Below are 18,986 nucleotides of genomic sequence, written 5' to 3'. Positions count from 1 at the left end.
CTCCCATTCAGAATATCAATTTATGTATCAATCAGGATAGACCATGTGATGCTAATGTGACAAATTACCTGTAAATTTCAGAGATTCCCAAACAACCAAAGTTCACTCCTTGCTCAGGCTGCACGTCCTTGGTAGGCAACAAAAACGCTCACGGTAGACACTCAGGGGCCAGGCTAACCGCAGCACCATCTTTGTTGTGACGCCAGGGTGCAGGGAACGCACTTTGAAGGGTTTTGAACTGGCAATGAAATCCTGGCCCAGAAATGTCCTTTCCATTTGCAACTCAACCAGAACTAAGTATATGACTGGCCAACAGTAGAGGAACTCGGATGTTCAATCCTACAATATGCTTGGAAGGCAGAAAGCCAAAACTCCATAGTGATTAACATCATGATATCCAGTTGGTATTCAAAAAGAAAAGATACTCATTCTTGAAAAATATACAAAGTACAATGAAGATAATAAAAATCACCAAAAATCTCCCCTCGGAGATAACGGTAAAGTATTTTTATGTCCTTTCTTCCAATCTCCCCCCCCCCCCAATCATATCACATTTCATCTTGTGATTATACCCTATGTTATTATTTCCCTATTGTTGGCCATTAAGGTCATTTCCAATTTTTTCACATTATAAGTGCTATGATGTCCACAAACCCTTATGTTATCTTAGTGTACACATCTTTACCTGCAGTTCTGACCTTATTTCAGCCAAGCTGACAGGTTAAAGGATATCAGTTCTTTTAAGGATCTTAATACCTGTGGCTGCACTTGCTTTCTAGAAAGGTAGAAATTGGTCTGTACTTTTATTAAGAGTCCAATAAAGGGCTATGTCATTTCTCCCTTTCAGCATTGGGTACTACTCCTTTAAATTTTTTTTCTTTTTATCCTAGTTTTAGAAATCTTCACAATGTATGCCACATCTTATGAAAATAAACACTGTATTTTTTGGAGTATAAGACACACCTAGGTTTTAGAGGAGGAAAATAGGAAAAAAATTTTTGAAGCCAAAAATGGGATAAAATATTTAATAACATAAATAACATAATATTTCAGCAATGTAAATGTAAGCTACATTTGGATTATAAGATGCACCCCCATTTTCCTCCCAAATTGAGGTGGTAGTGCGTCTTATAGTCCGAAAAATACGGTAATCATCAAGCTACAGGTAATGGGGTTTCGTTTTGTTTTTTGGTATCATAAATTTAAAACATTCAGGAAAATGTTAACCAATCTGATTTTACTTAAGCTGTGAGACAACTACAGTGAGATAGGAGGCTTTATAACTGGGGCTAATAGGGATTAAAAGGGTTTCTTTTTGGCTGCAGTTTCAGTGACAAGCTGCTAGAATTATTTTGGCTACATTTGGTCACGCCGTCTCAAGGATAGTTTGGCACTATAGGGGAGGAAAAAGTTTTCCTCAACCCTTTTAGAATCCGTGGCTGGATCTAGAAATCAAACTGACAAAAGGAGATTAACAAGAGAAAAGCATACAAACTTATTTAAGATAAATTTTATGTGATACCAGAGCCTTCTGAAGGAAATGAAAACCCAAATAACTGGTTAAACCTGAGTGTATTTATGCTAGGGTTGGTGAAGAGTGTAAAGTCATAGAAAGTGAAAAATGATGGGACAGGGTATCAAAGGGTAGTGAACTAGGGGAAACTTAGCAAGGCCTGTTCGTTCAGATTGCGCTCTGTGTGCCTTGGTAATTAGACAGAAAGACTCTCCTTCCCTCTGGGTAAAGGGAGGGCACCTCTCATAGGAGGGTTTTATGACTTGTTTCAGGGAAAGTACAGACAGTCCTTGCACATGCCATTTCTCATATTCTGTTCATTTTAAATATTCAATATGCCAAGCTATCACATTTCGAGGTAGCATGTCCCTGTCAGCACATTCAAGTTGGAAGAGTTGGCACAGGCAAGGTAAAGGGCTGCTCTATATATGGTTCAATGGCACAGATGCGTAGACCTGCATTCCCTACGAATACTAGACCTCTCATCATTCCCTGGAAAGGATCCCACCTGGACTATGGTGCTTGTGTTCACTTAGAGTTAATCTTTGTTCCCACCTGCAGCCCAAGCCACCACTTTTCTACTTTCTTTCTTCATATACTTGACTTTTCTGGTTAAATGGCATTGTACAATATATGGCCTTTGGGTCTGGTTTCTCTCATGTAACGTGATGTTTTGAAATTCATCCTACGTCATAGCATGTATCACTATTTCACTTCTTTTTATTGCTGAATAGTGTCACGTTGTGTATACTATGTACATATACTGCATTGGGTTTATCCTTTAAGCAATCAATGGCCATTTGGGTTATTTCCACTTCTTGACTATTATGTATAATATAATGTTACAAGCATTTGCATGTAAGTCTTTGTTGGGACATGTTTTCATTCCTCTTGGTTAGTTATCTAAGAGTGAATTTCTTGGTCATATAGTCAATTTATCCTTAACCTTTAAGAAACTGCTGAAATGTTTGAAAGGTGACCGTAACATTTTACTTTCCCATCATGTATGACAGTTCTCATTTCCCCATACTCTGACAACTTTTGTTATCTGTCTTTTTTATTACAGCTATTCTAATGTGGAGTGGCTTTAATTTACATTTCTTTAATGACTAATGATATTGAGCATATTGTCATGAGTATGTTATCCATTAATGTACCTTCTTTGATAAAATATCTTGAGTTTTTGTCCATTTAAAAATTGTATTGTCTTATTTTTGAATTGTAAGAGTTATTTGCGCATTCTGGATACAAATACCATATCAGATATGTGATTTGCAAATATTGTAATGGTGTTCTTTCATTGTAGTGTGATGCTGGGCTGACCAAAAGTCCATATGGTTTTTTGTGTAAAATAAAAGACACATATTTCATTTTCTCCAATAACTTTGTTGATTTGGATATTTTGAGTAGGTTGGCCATCTCCTGTGTGCTAAACATTGATTATTCTCAATTAGTGTCTCAATTGATTGCTATCAACTTCAAACGGCCCACCTGACTGTGAGAATCATTCAGTGGGAAATCTCCAGCACAAAACTTCGCAAACCACTTTTGACACATTTGATCAGTCACAGCACCTTCTCCATACACTGCACAAATCTTGTGTGTGTGTGTGTGTGTTTCCGTTGTGCTTTTACCGTTCTTGAAATAACAAAGCATAATATGCCACAAATGTTGCTTATTTTCTTCCATCTTTAATATTAAAATGGCTACAAAAAATTCACCAATTTTGATTTTTTTAAATGCATGCTGACATGAGAGCTGTAACAATACAAAGTTCTTTGAAGTGAAGTTAAAGCTGACTAAGTGCTACTAGAGCCATCTTATAGGAAAAAACCAAACAAATTTTTTAGTCAAGCCAATATATTAGTCAAAGTATGCTAGGTAATACTGTTGAAAAAAAACGGTGGCTTAAAACTTCAGTTTTATTTCTCATTCATGTAAATTTTGTTATGGGTCCAGGTAACTGCCTAGTGCAATTGTATTCTATATGTTGGCTCAGTGATGCACATTCTCTTCAATACCTGAGCACCAAGACAAAGAAGAGAGCCTTTGAGACTCTTGTGCTGGCAATGAAATGCTTCCAGCTAGATATATGACACAGTCAGTTCTCACATTTCATTGGCTACCTAAATCATATGACCATGCCTAACCTCAAACAGTGAATGAGGAAGGGTTTTCCTGCAGTGTGTTTGGATGGAAGACAAGGAATAATGGTGAGCAGTACTAATGGCTATCATGGGGACAGACAAGCATGATCCCAGTTTTTAAAAAAAAAATGTGTGTATTACAAGCAATGCTCAACTAAAGTGTCTGTACAACACCTTATTCCCACTTGTGCATGATAACTTCAGTGCAATTCTGAAAGTGGAATTGCTAATCTAAGAATATGCGCATGTTTACACATTTTTTTTCATTTTACATTTTGAAAGGGGTCGAATCCTAGAAACGTTTGCACCTGTCTAGGCTGGCAGTGCCACTGATACTGCCTCACAGTTTGGCTGACACTGGGTATTAGCACACTTTAATTATTGCCAATCCAATTGTCAAAATAGGGGTCTCATGATTTCAATTTGTATTTCCTTACTTAGGAGTGAAATTGAGCTTCTTCCTATTTGCCAACCATTTACCTTTTTCTTCATGCTTTCTTTGACTTTGAAGCTGTGTGTGCATTCCCTGGGTCTTCCCAGGTGCCAGGCTCAGGAGTCCGAGCCTGGAGTGGTGGTAAAGATGGTGAGCTCCCTGTTGACAGGGACCGTGCGCTTGCATTCTGTGCCCTGCACACCTGGCTGTGTCTGGCGACTGGCCCTGGACTGGGCAGGTGAGGAAGAGGAGACACAGGTGTGGTGCGGTGAGAAGACGGCTGGGGACAAGGTGAGGGTGTAGGAAGGAGGATCAGATTCCAGTGAGCAGAGGGCAGACCCTAGAGTATCGCGGATTCCCGCCGGGGCATCATGTCTTCACTCTTGCACCGTTTCAACTGTTGGGAAACTACCAAGGGCATCCGGGAGGGCGCTGGCAGCAGCCAGTCGGGGTCCGAGCTCCCACCCCGAGGCCTCACACCAGCGGATGGGGAGGAGGGGCCGCCAATATCTTGCATAGTCTCCAAGCGAGTTGGGGGGAAAAAAACAAAACTAAAAAAACCGAAACCAAAACCTGCCTGCTAGTCCCGCCCCGCCGCGCGAGCTCATCTAGATTCCGGTCCCGCCAGCCTCCGAGGGCGCTTCTCTACTCCGCCATGGCAAGTTGCTTTTGATTTTGCAGGGCAGGGTCGCCCCGCTCTGTCGCTCTGGCCCCCTAGAAGGACGCGGGTCTGGTGGGGGCTGGCGAGGGTGCGGGGCTTGCCTCGGCTGCGCGCGGAGGGGCCCTCGGCAGGGGCAGAGCCGTCCGCCCCGGAGGCAACCCCTCCAGCAAACGACTCTCTGCCTTTCTGCTCGGGCCTGAGTGCAACACCGCGCATCTGAAATTCCCCGCGGGATGCGCAGGGGGCGCGACTCCGAAGGGACCGAACCCCGGGGCCATCTCCCGCACCCAGTGCCGCATCGCCCGGGACACAGCTGTTTCGTCAAGGAGACGCTTCGAAGGCAGTGTTAGGGCTTAACTGTCGCTCCCCTTAACTCTCCCCGCTTTGGTGAACACCAGTGGAAGGAGTTAACCAGAAGGAGGCCCCAGTTTCCTTTTGAAAAGGGCCAGGAGGAAGGATTCAAGCCAAGGACGCAAGTTGGGCTACCATCCAGATTGATGCCTCGTCTGCATCAGAGAGAATGTGGGAATTTTCTCTGTGGCATTAGTTCTTTCTCCAAAAGGGCTCGGTGTTTTCACCCCCTGTGCTAGCTACCAAGAGCCGTTCGCAAGTTCCAGAGGTAGCCTTCCCTTTGCTTTCTTCATCAAGCGCTTGAGAGCAGAGGCAGGGCCCTCGTTCTTGGTTAGAAATGCCAGGGTCTCTGAAATGCCAAAAGTATTGTGAGATGCAAGTGCGATTTTGTTTAATGGGTGGTGATAAAGGCAACGTCAGTGAAAATAAACCACTGATTTTAATGAAAGAAATATAAACAAAAGCATAACCGATACACTTATTTTTCCCCAATGCTTTACTTACAAAAATTAATTCACAGTTTTTCTTTGCACCTTTTTGCTTTTGCTGTGAACTCTTCCTTTGCATTTAAAACATTTGTTTTTATTGATTTATTGATTTGAGAGGAGAGAGAGACATGGATTTGTTGTACCACGTATTTATACATTCATTGGGGATTGTAGGTACCCTGGCCAACCCGCAACCTTGGCTATGTGGATGATGCTCAAAACAACTGAGCTACCAAAATTTTTTTAAATCAAATTTGATCATTAATTAAAATTCAACCTCAGTTTTCAGGCCTCTCTCTCGTTTTTGAATACTCACCCTAATATGTTTTTTAAAAAATATTTTATTTATTTATTTTTAGAGAGAAGGGAAGGGAGGGAAAGAGAGAAACATCCATCACTTGTCTCTCGGAGGCCCCCAGCAGGGGACTGGGCCCACGAGGCGCCTCCCCTGACCCAGAATCTAACCCGAGCTTTCAGTTCGCAGGCCAGAGCTTAATCAACTGAGCCACACCAGCCAGGCTATATATACTTTTTTACATTGACTTTTTTAAAGAGAGAGGAAGGAAGAGAGAGAGAGAGAAAAACATCAATGTGAGCAAGAAACATCAATTGGTTTCCTCCTGTAAGTGCCCTGACGGGACCAAACCCGCGGCCAAGGTGGCCTCTCTTTCATGAAGCTTCTTTGACTGCATAAGCCAGAATTAATCTTGCTTCCTAATCCTGTCTGTCATTTATTGCGTATTTTAGCGTCTTTATTGTGAGTGATTTTGCATCCTCAAATTGTTGGACATTGGTGTTTCCTCTTGTAGTGAAATAGATCTCCCTCTTTTTGTTCCTACCAAGCTCTGTTGAAATAATTTATGCAAGTGTCTGTCTCTCATCCATAAGGTAGAGGTCTTTTTATTTAGTTATTTTTTAATTTAATTTTTTATATTGGTAATCCTAAGGCCTATCCAAGTGCCCCCCCCCCGCCCACCCCGACATAATACATACTCAGTAAATTTTTATGGTGGAATTAAACTTCAGGGCAAGAAGTATGCTTTATTTCTTTGTAAGTGTAATGGTATGCAGCATATTGCCAAACATAGAACCCATGTTTAATTATTTGTTAATTAATTGAGAAGATAGTATATGTTCTAAGAAATTCAGTTGCACACTCACTAACAGGTACGTTGTTGCCACCTTCTTTTAATAGCTACCAGCTGAAACTCCAAAGAGGTGCTGAGAGAGTGCATCCGGGGGACAGTTGTCATTGACTTCAGTCGTTTACTATTGCATTTCTACTGTGATAAATGACAATTTCACTCAAGTGATGTCTGACTTTTCCCACCTTCCACGTTCGAAAGTTTTAATATTATTTTAAATTCTGCTCTGCCCTGGCTGGTGCAGCTCAGTGGATTGAGTGCTGGACTTCAAACCAAAAGGTCGTGGGTTTGATTCCCAGTCAGGGCACATGCCTGGGTTGCTGGCCAGGTCCCCAGTAGGGGACATGTAATAGGTAACCACACACTGATGTCTCTCTCTCTTTCTCCCTCCCTTCCCCTCTTTCTAAAAAGTAAATAAAACCTTAAAAAAATCTACTCTGGATTATATTTGTAAATTCCATAATATACTTAAGATTTAAGTAGTATTACGTGATTCTGTAATGTTAGGGTAGACTATTATTCCTTCTATCTTTTTTCTCAACTCTGTTAGTCTGCCTTTGTTCTACATGTTTCTATTTTATTCTGTAATCATATTTAAGTCTTTGGCATTTTGAAGACTTAACAGAATTAGTCTAAAAGTTAAAAACCAAGGAGTGTTTATTATGCAGACGGTAAATACTGTGTACAGCAGGGCGATACAGCATTCTGCGTATCCTTTCCTCCTTTTGGTCCAATGTCACGTGAGTTTCTCCTTTTACCACTTACAGGGAAATGTCCCTAGTAGCTCTGTCAAGTGGATTCTCTCTCTCTCTTTCTTTTTTGTTTTTGCTCTTCCATAATTTACTCCAAATTACGGCGCACTTTAGTTTGCTTGTGGTCTTTAGGCTGGGGCCCTTCCAACGTCAGAAAGCGGGGAAGACTTGCTCTGCGGTGCCAGCACCCTTCCTTACCAGCAGGTCAGATTCTCCCTAGTGTGTTCCCTCAGTTTTTTTTCTTCAAGCATAATAATCCTCAAGTTTTCTTTCCCAAGGTTGTCGTGCAGCTGCTTGCATTGTAGTGTGTGCATGTACATATACATCCGGGGGAGGGAATGTGGGGAGACAGCTGGAGCAGATGCTTTACCTTTTTGGCTTTCAACTGATCCATTTTTTTTCTCTTTTTCACCTCTAAGGTTGTGCCTGAAGTTTGTCACCTTTCCACTGCAACCCCTTTTTCTTACTTGGGGTTAGCTCCTTCCCTCTGCTATATGTATCCTTGTATATACTTCTATGTATTTTCAGTCTTCCAGAAATTTGTTGAAATCTCTCACTAATTTCATTAGTGAAGGGTGCTTATTGCTCCCTTTAACGGGGCTTATTCATTGATTTATTTTTTACTTTAGTTTTAAGGTGCTCTTGGGATGGACAGGACACTGTGTACTTACGTTGCCTTCTTCACCTGGGGGGTCAGAAGTAGTTTGACTATCCCCAATAACGTCCTACTTTGAATACAGAGTTCTTTCACCCAAGAGCCCTCAACATCTTTGTGATCTGCTCACCCTTGCTTGGGCCCATAAGACATCCTGTCCTTCCTGGGGGTAAGTTAGGATAGGTTATATCTGAGCTCTGGTACTATCAGGCTAGACTACCTATAAGCATTGAGGGAAGCTTATGGGTCCACCGCCCTAAATAGAATGGGGGACAAATTAAGACATTTAGATATAAGCCTCTTAACTGGCTAATATGAGAAGTTCAAAGAGTGAGCCCAGGGAAGGGTCTGCTTGTAGGTAGTATTTTGTGCCCAGCGTGGTGGCAGGGTCTGCACTAGGATGTACTCCTAGTGGTTCAATTCCATCTCAGATAGATGCTTGAAGGCAGGATTTACTCCGCTGCAGCCCTAGTGTTATTGCCAGGGTTGTTTTTTTTTTTTATGGTGACCTTTTCCTGATTCTGACCAAAACAACGTAGAGGATGTGTTTCTTATTGGCTTATCAACTTTGGACTACCCAATCAAGAACATATACAGCCATCTTCAAACTACCATATTTTGTGGTTAGCTTGGCTTTTTAAACAATTTAAATTTTAATTCAAATGTGTATTTCTTGATCTTTTTCTTTGTGATTTCCATTATTTTTAGGTCTTTATAAAATCAGACAAACATCAACCCATGTTTTCCATGCAGAAAAAGTGTTTGCTTTTTACATTTACCTCTCGAATTCATAGAGTTTATATTGGTCTATGGTGTGAGGCAAGGATCTATCTTACCTATCTGTCCATCTATCTATCGATTGATCTAAAAGTGTCTAATCACCTGCACTGGTACCTTTATTGAATAAAATTGCCTCTCCCGCTGGTATGTGATGTTGCCTATATTAAATAGAATCTTACATATTTTAAAGAACATCCTACTATTTCTCTTACAGGCATCAGATTTGAATGTCAAGGAATCCAAAGCAGAAAGAACGGTTGTAGTTGCTGGTCTTCCAGCTGGCCATTTCGATGATCTGTTGCTGACCACATTAGTGAAGATTCATTTCCAAGATATTAATGAGGGTGGAGTTGTTGAAGATGTGATATACCCAACAAGAACCAAGGGAGTTGCATATGTAACATTCAAAGAAAAAAAAGGTATTTCTGAATCCGACTGTTGTAATATTAAAAACACTTCCATAATGAAATTGAAAATCGAATATCATTAAAATGAATCATGGGATTGGTAAAGTTTAAAGTGACTTTAAAAAAATTATTCTGAGTTTAAAGTGGCACAATATCGCACTAACTAGAATATATGTGCAAATGGCTCATGATAAAGTAGCTAGTAACTGGCAAGGTCTTGAAGACTTCTTTTTAAATTTTGACTTGTCTATATATTAGGATAAAAGTGATACATTTTATTGTAGCAAATTTGGAAGTTATGGAAAATAAACAAAAACCCACAAAAATGATCTCTAATCTCACTAACAAGATAATTCCTTTGGGAATTTTGAGGTGGCTTCAGCACTGTGATTGTACCATTACCTTCTCTTTGTTCAAGACAACAAATAGGTTTGGTTACTGGTACAGCCAGGTTGGGGAAATACGGCTTGGGTCTGAGATCAGGTGGAGTCATTGTGTTTCCCACCCCCATCTCTGACACAGGTGAGGAACTTGGGTCTGCAGATCATATTCACCCTCCTGCTTCACGAAGGGAGGCAGCCTTCCTTATAGCCCAGTGACTGACAGAATAAATTGCCAGAGGAAGATGAGTCTCTTATACCAGCCTCTTGGAGGTGAAAGTATCATATTACATAGGAGGAGGAGACACCTTGCTCTGCTTGAGGGAAGACAGGGTCCAGAGAGAGAGCCAAGAGACTATTGATTATCAGTGCCTTTATCTGTAACCATTAGTTATGTCATTTTCATCAGGGATGGTGGAAAGGACTTATTACTATTTCTTATTATAGGGGGATTGTAGTGTTTTGGAAGTTAACATTTTATATGTTGAATTGGTAACCCGGAAAGAGAAAGAGAGGAGTGGGTTTATTTATTTATACATCACACATGTTTATTGAGTACCTGTTATTTGCCAGTTACCATTCCAGGTCTTGAGGCTATAGCAATAAATGAAATTGGCAAAATGTTGTCTTTCATGAAGCATACAGCTGTGGGGGTAGACAGATAATAAACAAACAAAGTGTATATGTAATACCTTGGGTGATTTATTTATTTGTATTTTATATATTTATAATTATGTTTATATTTACTTATTTTTATGCACAACAATGCCCTTTTTAAAAAAATTAAATTTATTTGGGTAACATTGCTTAATAACATTATGTAAATTTCTGGTATTCAACTTTTACAATACAACACCCAGACTGCATTTACAATACAGCACAGTGCATTGTGCGCTCACCACCCAAAGTCTAGTCTCCTTCTGTCACTTTGTATTTGACCCCCTTTACCTTCCTCATCCTCCCCCAACCACCCTTCCCCTCTGGTAACATCCATTCTGTCATCTGTATATATGAGTTTTTGTTTATTTGTGTCATTTGTTTATTGCTTTTTGTTTTATATCCCACATATGAGTGAAATCATATTGTTCTTGTCCTTTTCCATCTGACTTATTTCACTTGGCATAATACACTCAAGGTCCGTCCATGTTGTGCAACATCACTAGGAAAATGCAGAACACACCACAATGAGACCACTTCATGTCTGTCAAGTGTCTGTTGTCAACAAGACAAGAAATAACAAGTGTTGTAGACTTTCAGCCAAAATGGAGGCACAGGTAGACACACTGTGCTTTCTCGCACAACCAAAAGAAGGACAACAACAAATTTAAAAACAAAAAACAACCAGAACTGACAGAAAATCGAACTGTACGGAAGTCTGACAACCAAGGAGTTAAAGAAGAAACATTCATCCAGACCGGTAGGAGGGGCAGAGATGGATGGAGAGGACTCGTGGCAAGGCGTGGCTGGTGGACCGGGCGAGGCGGCTGCTGGCAGAGTGGGTGGTCCCCCATTTGTGTGCAGATAAACTGGGAGTAACAACTGGGGAGCAACAACTGGGGAGCAAGACAGACCATGCAACCCTGGGTTCAAGTGCGGGGAAATAAAGCCTCAAAACCTCTGACTATAAAAGACTATAGGGGTTGAGGTGGCAGTGGGAGAAACTCCCAGCCTCACAAGAGTTCATTGGAGAGACCCACAGGGTCCTAGAATGTACACAAACCCACCCACCCGGGAATCAGCACCAGAAGGGCCCAATTTGCTTGTGGGTAGGGGGAGAAGTGACTGAAAACCGACAAAGAGTGGAGCAAGCATCACTGTTCCCTCTTGGACCCCTCCCCCCACATATAGCGTCACAACACAGCCATGTGGGTTGCCCTGCCCTGGTGAACACCTAAGGCTCTGCCCCTTACTACATAGCAGGTGCGATGAGACAGAAAAAAAAAAAAGGACCAAATGAAAGAACAGTTCAAAGCTCCAGAAAAAATACAACTAAGCGATGAAGAGATAGCCAGCCTATCAGACACACAGTTCAAAACACTGGTTATCAAGATGCCCCAGGAACTCACTGGGTACTTCAACAGCATAAAAAAGACCCAGGCAGCAGTGAAGATTGCATTATGTGAAATAAAGAAAAATCTACAGGGAACCAACAGTGACAGGAAGGAAACCAGGACTCAGATCAACAGTTTGGAAAAGAAGGAAGAAATAAACATTCAACTAGAACAGAGTGAAGAAACAAGAATTCAAAAAAATGAGGAGAGGCTTAGGAACCTCCAGGACATCTTTAATTGTTCGAACATCTGAACCATAGGGGTGCCAGAAGGAGAAGAGGAAGAGCAAGAAATTGAAAACTTATCTGAAAAAATAATGAAGGAGAACTCCCCCAATCTGGCAAAGGAAATAGACTTTCAGGAAATTCAGGAAGCTCAGAGAGTCCCAAAAAAGTTGGACCCAAGGAGGAACATACCAAGGCACATCATAATTACATTAGCCAAGATTAAAGTAAGGAGAGAATCTTAGAAGCAGCAAGAGATAAGGACACAGTTACCTACAAGGGAGTTCCCATAAGACTGTCAGCTGATTTCTCAAAAGAAATCTTGGAGGCAAGAAGGGGCTGGAAATAAGTACTCCAGGTCATGAAAGGCAAGGACCTACATCCAAGATTACTCTATCCAGCAAAGTTTTCATTTAGAATGGAAGGGCAGATAAAGTGCTTCCCAGATAAGGTCAAGTTAAAGGAGTTCATCATCACCAAGCCCTTATTATATGAAATGTTAAAGGGACTTACTAAGAAAAGAAGAAGATCAAAAATATGAACAGTAAAATGACAACAAACACACAACTACCAACAACTGAATCTAAGAAAAAACAAATACAAGCTAAGCAAACACCTAGAACTGGAACAGAATCACAGAAATGGAGATCGCATGGAGGGTTATCACTGGGGGAGTGGAAGGGGGAGAGAGGGGAAAAGATACAGAGAATAAGAAGCATAAATGGTAGGTAGAAAATAGACAGGGGGAGGTTAAGAATAGGATAGAAAATGGAGAAGCTAAAGAACTTATATGTAAAAATAAATAAAACGAACATATATGTACGACCCATGGACATGAACTAAAGGGGGAGAATGTGGGTGAGAGGGGGTGTGCAGGGTGGAGGGGAATAAAGGGGGGAAATGGGACAAATGTAATAGCATAATCAATAAAATATATTTAAAAAAATAACAAGTGTTGGAGAGGATGTGGAGAAAAAGGGAACGCTTGTACACTGCTGGCAGGAATATTAATTGGTGCAGCCACTGTGGAAAACGGTATGGAGGTTGCTCAAAAAATTAAGAATAGAGTTACCTATGACTCATCAATCCCTCTTGGTATCTACCCCCCAAAATTGAAAACACTTATTTGTAGAGATATATGTACTCCTGTGTTCATTGCAGCATTTTCATGGTACCCAAGACAGGGAAACAACCCAAGTGTTCTTTGACGGATGATTCATTAAAAAAATGTAGTACATATGTACAACGGAATACTACTAGCATGAAAAGATGAAATGTTGCCGTTGGTTTATTTTTATTTATATACAATAATATATAACCTGAGTGTTATGAAAAAATATAAAGCCGAATAAAGGGAGAGGATGTGATGGAGGGTGTCACTTTAGAAAGTGTGAGCAGGAAAACAACTCTGTTTAGGTGGCATTAGAGCGCAGACCTGGATGAAGTAAGAGAATGACTCATGCAGATAGAGGGGAAGGTAGGACACTCTTGGCCAAGGGAAGACAGGAAAATTCTCTGAAGGGGGAGCACACTGGCCATCTCGAAGAACAGCAAGGAGGCTGTGTGGCTGGAGTGGAATGAGTGAGGGGAGAGTAGTGAGAGATGTGGTTAGACGGGTAGCTGGGGACCCAGTTAATATTAAGTAGCTTATGGGTCCAGGCAAGGTGTCTGGATTGGATTTATCCTGGGTGAGAGGGAATTGTTGGAGCATTTTGAGCAGAGGACAGACAAAATGTCACGGCCTTTTCTTGGATGGTCAGTCCGTCAGCCGTGTGGAGAAGGGAAGCTAATGGTCGTGCCTGGTTTTGACTAGTGTGGTAGCGGGTCAGGTGATTAAGAACTAGTGGGCATTCAGAATTTGCTGATGAGTAGGCGTCATTTTCTGAGGTGTGGAACACAGGAGGAAGAGTACTTTTAGACAAAAGATGGTTATCTAGAGTTGAATTTTGGTCGTTGAAATGTCCATTAGAATAATGAAATAGAGATTCCCACAGGCAGAGGGAGAAAAGTCCAGGCTGAGATAGAATCTTGAAAGTGATGCCTGTAGGAATGGTGTCTAAAGCCATGGATTGCTCAGGGGGTGGGTGTAGGTTAGCAGAGAGGTGTGAGACCTGAGGTGTAGGCATGCCAGCATCCAGAGAATGGGAGGAGAAGGAGAACTAGCAAAGGAGACTGAGCAGGCCAGCCAGTGAATTAGAGGAAAACCAGGGCAATATGGTGTCCTGTATTTAAGAAGGTGAAGTCTTCTTGGGGCCATAATTAACAGAGACTGATTATGTTAATTGATTGATTAATCTAGGTGTTTGTTTTCTATTTATATATACATATGTGTTTTTAAAAGTGTGACTAGGATCATATTTATACATAAATGAATTTTAATGTATTAAAGTAGAAGGGAAAAACCATTTAAAAGTTGAATTCAGGGGGAATATGTAGAAAAAAACTTAGGCATTCTAAATAATAGACTTGACCATCTCTATTATTATTAATTAAAATAATTATTAGTGTATCAGGCTGTAATGCTTCTGATGGCATTGTTTCCACTTAGTTGCAGAGAATGTCATCAGAAAAGAGAAACACTGTCTAGCAGAGAAGGTTGGACACATTCAACTCATAGTCTCTCATTTGAGTGAAAAGGTAAGGTGTGATGCTGGAGGCCCACCGGTAGACCTGGATCCCATATCTTCTGCGAAGCGTTCCCTACACAGGAGACGTGCGGCACTATCACCTCATGACTTCTAGGGCAGAAAGCGCCAACTCCCTAACCTGAGTCAGTGTTAAAGGCCAAACCTGTATTTTAACATTTTTTTGGTTACTGCCTGGTCTGTGTTTATGTTTCCATATGTCCCAAGTGATGCTTTTACAGTGACAGTGAGTTTTTATGCTCTCATGGATGATGTCAGGTATTTACCTAAAAATTTATTTTGGGAAAAAACAAAAACCCAATTAGCATGACCATTAAAAAGAAGCTTTGAAGATGCAGGAAAGGCAGAAATCAGAGGAAAAAGTTAAAATTCAAAGCATTGGTTTGAAACTTTATTTGGTAAGAAACACAGGGTTCTGTGCAGCCATCTTCACTGTTGGAGGGTCCTGTACGGGGCCCCTACCTCCAGAGCAGAGACAGAACAGTGTGTATCTATGGATTCTGCTTCAGACTTTGTTTCAAAAAAACATTCTGCCTCTAAAAATTCCTCGACCGCCTCTGCTTTGGGGAATGCAGTGAGGGACTGCGAATCCCACATTGGACGTTGTGGGCCCCACGGGGCTGTGGGGTCCCTTTGATGGGCTGCTGCAGAGACAGAGGCAGAAGAAGAATGTGTTCATGTGGTCTGTTCCACTAAACAGTGCTGTTTTAATTCCCCTCTCTTTAATTTTAGGTCTTCAGCTCGGTCAATGCTATACTTGATCTCTCCATTTTTCAGAGTCAAGTCTTTCTGGAAAACCTGGTAAGAGACCTGAAAAGGAAACATCCAACTTTGTGCTTCAGTTCTTTGGAAGACAATGGAAGAATCTCCGTTCAAGGATCATTTCAGGCTATCAAGAAGCTGAAAGAATCTTTGCTATTAAAAGCATGTTCTCTTTTAGAAAAAAACAGGGCTTTTCCCAGTGAGCGGGAAAAGTGGAATAGACAGGGCCCCAGAAGGAGCCCACAGGGAAGTGGCAACTCTTTGGAGACACCCAGGCGCCCAGTGCCCGAGAGTCCTAGAAGTGGAGAGATAGTTGTTCTTGACACAGATGTTTTTCAGTACCTGAAAAAGGGCAATTTTTATGAAAGCATGTTGAAAAAATATCATGTTCTATGTCAGGAGAGAGTAGATGGTGAAATCACCACAATTTGCATAAGAAATGCTCTAGTTGGCTCTCAGCGAAACCATGAAAAACTTGTGAAAGAGTTCATTGAGAAATATTCACATGCTCTTCACTTTGAGCTTAGAAAAGATTCATTTGTTCTAGAAGGAAAGGAAAAGAGAGAGAAAAGAAATATTAGGTGGGCATGTGAACAACTAAGTTCGAAGTACCTTGACGTTCTGATTAAGTTTTATGAGACACACGTTGACATTATAGGACCTTCTTCTGATGTTTATGCATTTAAAAAAGAGGTCATGAAATTAATAAGGGAAACAGTTAGGTAATGGAATCTCAGCAATAGGGATGATAATGACGTTGCTTTCCTTCCTGAGCAGGGATGACGCTGTGTATTACACTAGCTTTACGCACTTTATCTCATTTAATCTTTGTGACTGTGCTTCATTGTAGGCATTGCTATGCCTAACGTAACCCCTTACATTACAGGGAGGAACCAGGATTTGGAGAGGTTAAAACACTTTTCCGAGGTTATCTAGCTGACAAGGAATGGGGCTGGGGTTAAACCCAGTCTATGTGGCTACAAAGATAATATCTAAGGTATAAAACTTTGGGGAAAAAAAAAAGTCACTAAACTTTGAAGAAATTTCACTTTCTCTGCAACCTCAAATTCTTAGAAAAAGAAGTAGCCTTAATTCTAAGATGTGAGAAGTTTAGATGATGATGATGATGCCATTGGCAAATAGCATTCACAAAGTTTGTATTTATTCTGAATAGAATAAGAATGCTGCCAAAAGTCACTTGAGAAGCTACTTGGGAAGTATTTCTAATACAGGTTAAGCCATTACTTGACTAAATCCCATCGGTACCAGGCTACTGGACAGATGGGACATTTTTATTCAGCCTAACTAAGTGCTTACATAAAATTTTCATTCTCCTGTTATAAGTCTGTCTTCCCCCTTTTATTTTGTAACTGTACTGTTAGAGCAACAACATTTAAGGAGTAAGATCATGGATGATGAAGATAATGACATATGTACTGGAAATATTGGGGGAACATTTTGTAAAGTGTATGATTGTCCAACCACTATGCTGTACACTTAAAACTAATACAAAATAATATTGAAAGTAAACTGTAATGAAACAGTTTTAAAATGTCACAATTTTCACATATGGAACTAATAGAAAAATTGCCATGGCTGGGTAGCCCAGTTGGTTAAAGCATCATCCCATGTGCAAAGGTTGTGGGTTTGATTCCCGGTCAGGGCACGCACAGTCAGCCAATGAGAGTATGAATAAGTGGGACAACAAATTGATGTTTCTGCCTCCCTTTCTCCATCATTTTTCTCTCTAAAATCAATAAATAAAACATTAAGAAAATAAATAAAAGGGAACATTTATTAATACAAAAAGAGTAACAAATGCTATTTGCCAGGCATAATTTTAAGAGCTTTTCATATCTTTATTCATTCGGTTCTGATAGCAATCCTGTGAGGCAGGTGCTGTGTTTCTGCCCTTTTCGCAGATGAGGGAACAATTGCACTGATGTAATGTAACTTGCCTGTACTCTTAATCGTTACGCTGTGCTTCTCCCTTTAAAAGAGCTAGTCTCCTAAAATCCTGCTGAAACAATTGAGAAGTATTACCTTAAAGATGACAAGATATGGAAATTCTTTAGTGAAGAAGGGAAGCCAGGGCTTATAAGTCATTAAGTTGTTTAGGACTACCCTGAATTTAACTTTGGGTGAAGCCTATTTTAAGTAGCTGGGGGCACTGCAGAGGCGCTCCTAGAATAATAAGATGTATGCATCTCGTGTAGCTCCAAGTAGACAATCATGCTTATAATGATTGGAATTGTTTATTCCAGTAGAAAAGATTAAGGGGAACCTCTGTACGCTTTCATTTTTTCCCCAGCAATCTAAATCCAAAATATGTAACTAATTTCTTTTTTCTTTAAATATGATATTTCATTTCTGTATGAATAAACACTTATCACAGGAAACAGCTGTTTATATCAAGCAACCCAATAAAGTATCTTTAAGTTAAAAGGGGGTTTCATTCTTGTTTTGCTTCAAGGACTTTGTCTCAGTCTGGGTCCAATCAGGAGGGAGAAGACACAGTAATTTGAACAGGGAAAGCGTAATATAAAGAATTGTTAACTATAAGGGGATTGGAATAATGAGGGATTGATTATCAAGACAAAAGAAAACTCTAAAAAATACAAGAATAAAGGATAAAGGAGCAGTTTAGATAGAGCACCCAAGAAAGAACTCCCCAGCCCCCTCTGCCCCTAGAACTGAAAGCCAGCCCTTGCTGGAGGGCTTGCCCAAGGGGATCTTGCTGGAAACCATCCTCTAGGGTGCTGGAAGGCTCTTTTCCCAGGAGTATCTCACAGGGGAACTCCATTACACAACAGTTGAAGGGGTTTCTGAGGGGATGAAGTGACTGGTGGCTGGGTGATGCAGGCCACTAGACACTACAGGCACCGAGTGCTGGGGAGGCCCATGTGCCAGGGGCTGCACACTGGAGAAGCTGCCCGGGATTCACAGGCCTGATAGTGGAGAAGCCGCCTGTGCTGAGGGAGCTGGGTACTTGGAGCTGGATCCTGGGTAGCCTGCCAATTGAACACACTGAAGCAAGAACAAGACTTTTCTCTCGCAATATCCCTCTGGTGCCCTCTACTGAGAAAGCCTAACATCCTATCAGCTACAAAAGAAAATCTTTAAAAGGGCCCAGATCTATTTTTATAGAGGATGTACATAAGCTAACTTTAAAGCTGAGTCAAAAAATTAATAACTGGCAGAGTTATCTTTGGTACCTACCAAGGCATTCATTATTGCCAGATATTAAATGCCAATAGGATAGTTTCTCAACAAAGAGCTGGATCAGAATACTGTCTCATTCCATGATCTGCTAAGAATTGAACAGTAATTGATTTAAAGGTACAGGTACAACATCTTCTGCTTGAGAAGATTATGTATTTCTGGTCTTTTTACATATTGTTGTCCATTTTAGAGTTTGTTTATGGCACTCTCCTTATAATATGCTAATTGTGTAACCAATTTCTACCTTTTATAAAAACTGTCTTTTTTTGAAAGCAGTGGTACTGATTTTTATTAAAATTTATTTTGGAAGGTTATCGATGTCCAGGCAGATGATGTGAGTCCCGACTTGTCAGGCCTAAACCCTGTTGTA

At 40.7% G+C, this 18,986-nt stretch overlaps 1 protein-coding gene across 1 annotated transcript; it reads left to right on the top strand.

Moving 5' to 3' along the window:
- The first annotated feature begins 4,461 nt into the window (after positions 1 to 4,461).
- On the top strand, positions 4,462 to 18,655 carry RBM43 (RNA binding motif protein 43). Its single transcript, XM_024569751.4, has 4 exons — positions 4,462 to 4,751; positions 9,140 to 9,344; positions 14,536 to 14,624; positions 15,365 to 18,655. The coding sequence occupies exons 1-4, from the start codon at positions 4,749 to 4,751 to the stop codon at positions 16,118 to 16,120; spliced, it is 1,053 nt and encodes a 350-aa protein (XP_024425519.2). The 5' UTR covers positions 4,462 to 4,748; the 3' UTR covers positions 16,121 to 18,655.
- The last annotated feature ends 331 nt before the right edge of the window (positions 18,656 to 18,986 follow it).

Source organism: Desmodus rotundus, chromosome 2 (genome assembly GCF_022682495.2).
Source record: "Desmodus rotundus isolate HL8 chromosome 2, HLdesRot8A.1, whole genome shotgun sequence".
Classification (NCBI taxonomy): domain Eukaryota; kingdom Metazoa; phylum Chordata; class Mammalia; order Chiroptera; family Phyllostomidae; genus Desmodus; species Desmodus rotundus.
This window is presented reverse-complemented; position numbering and strand designations above follow the sequence as displayed.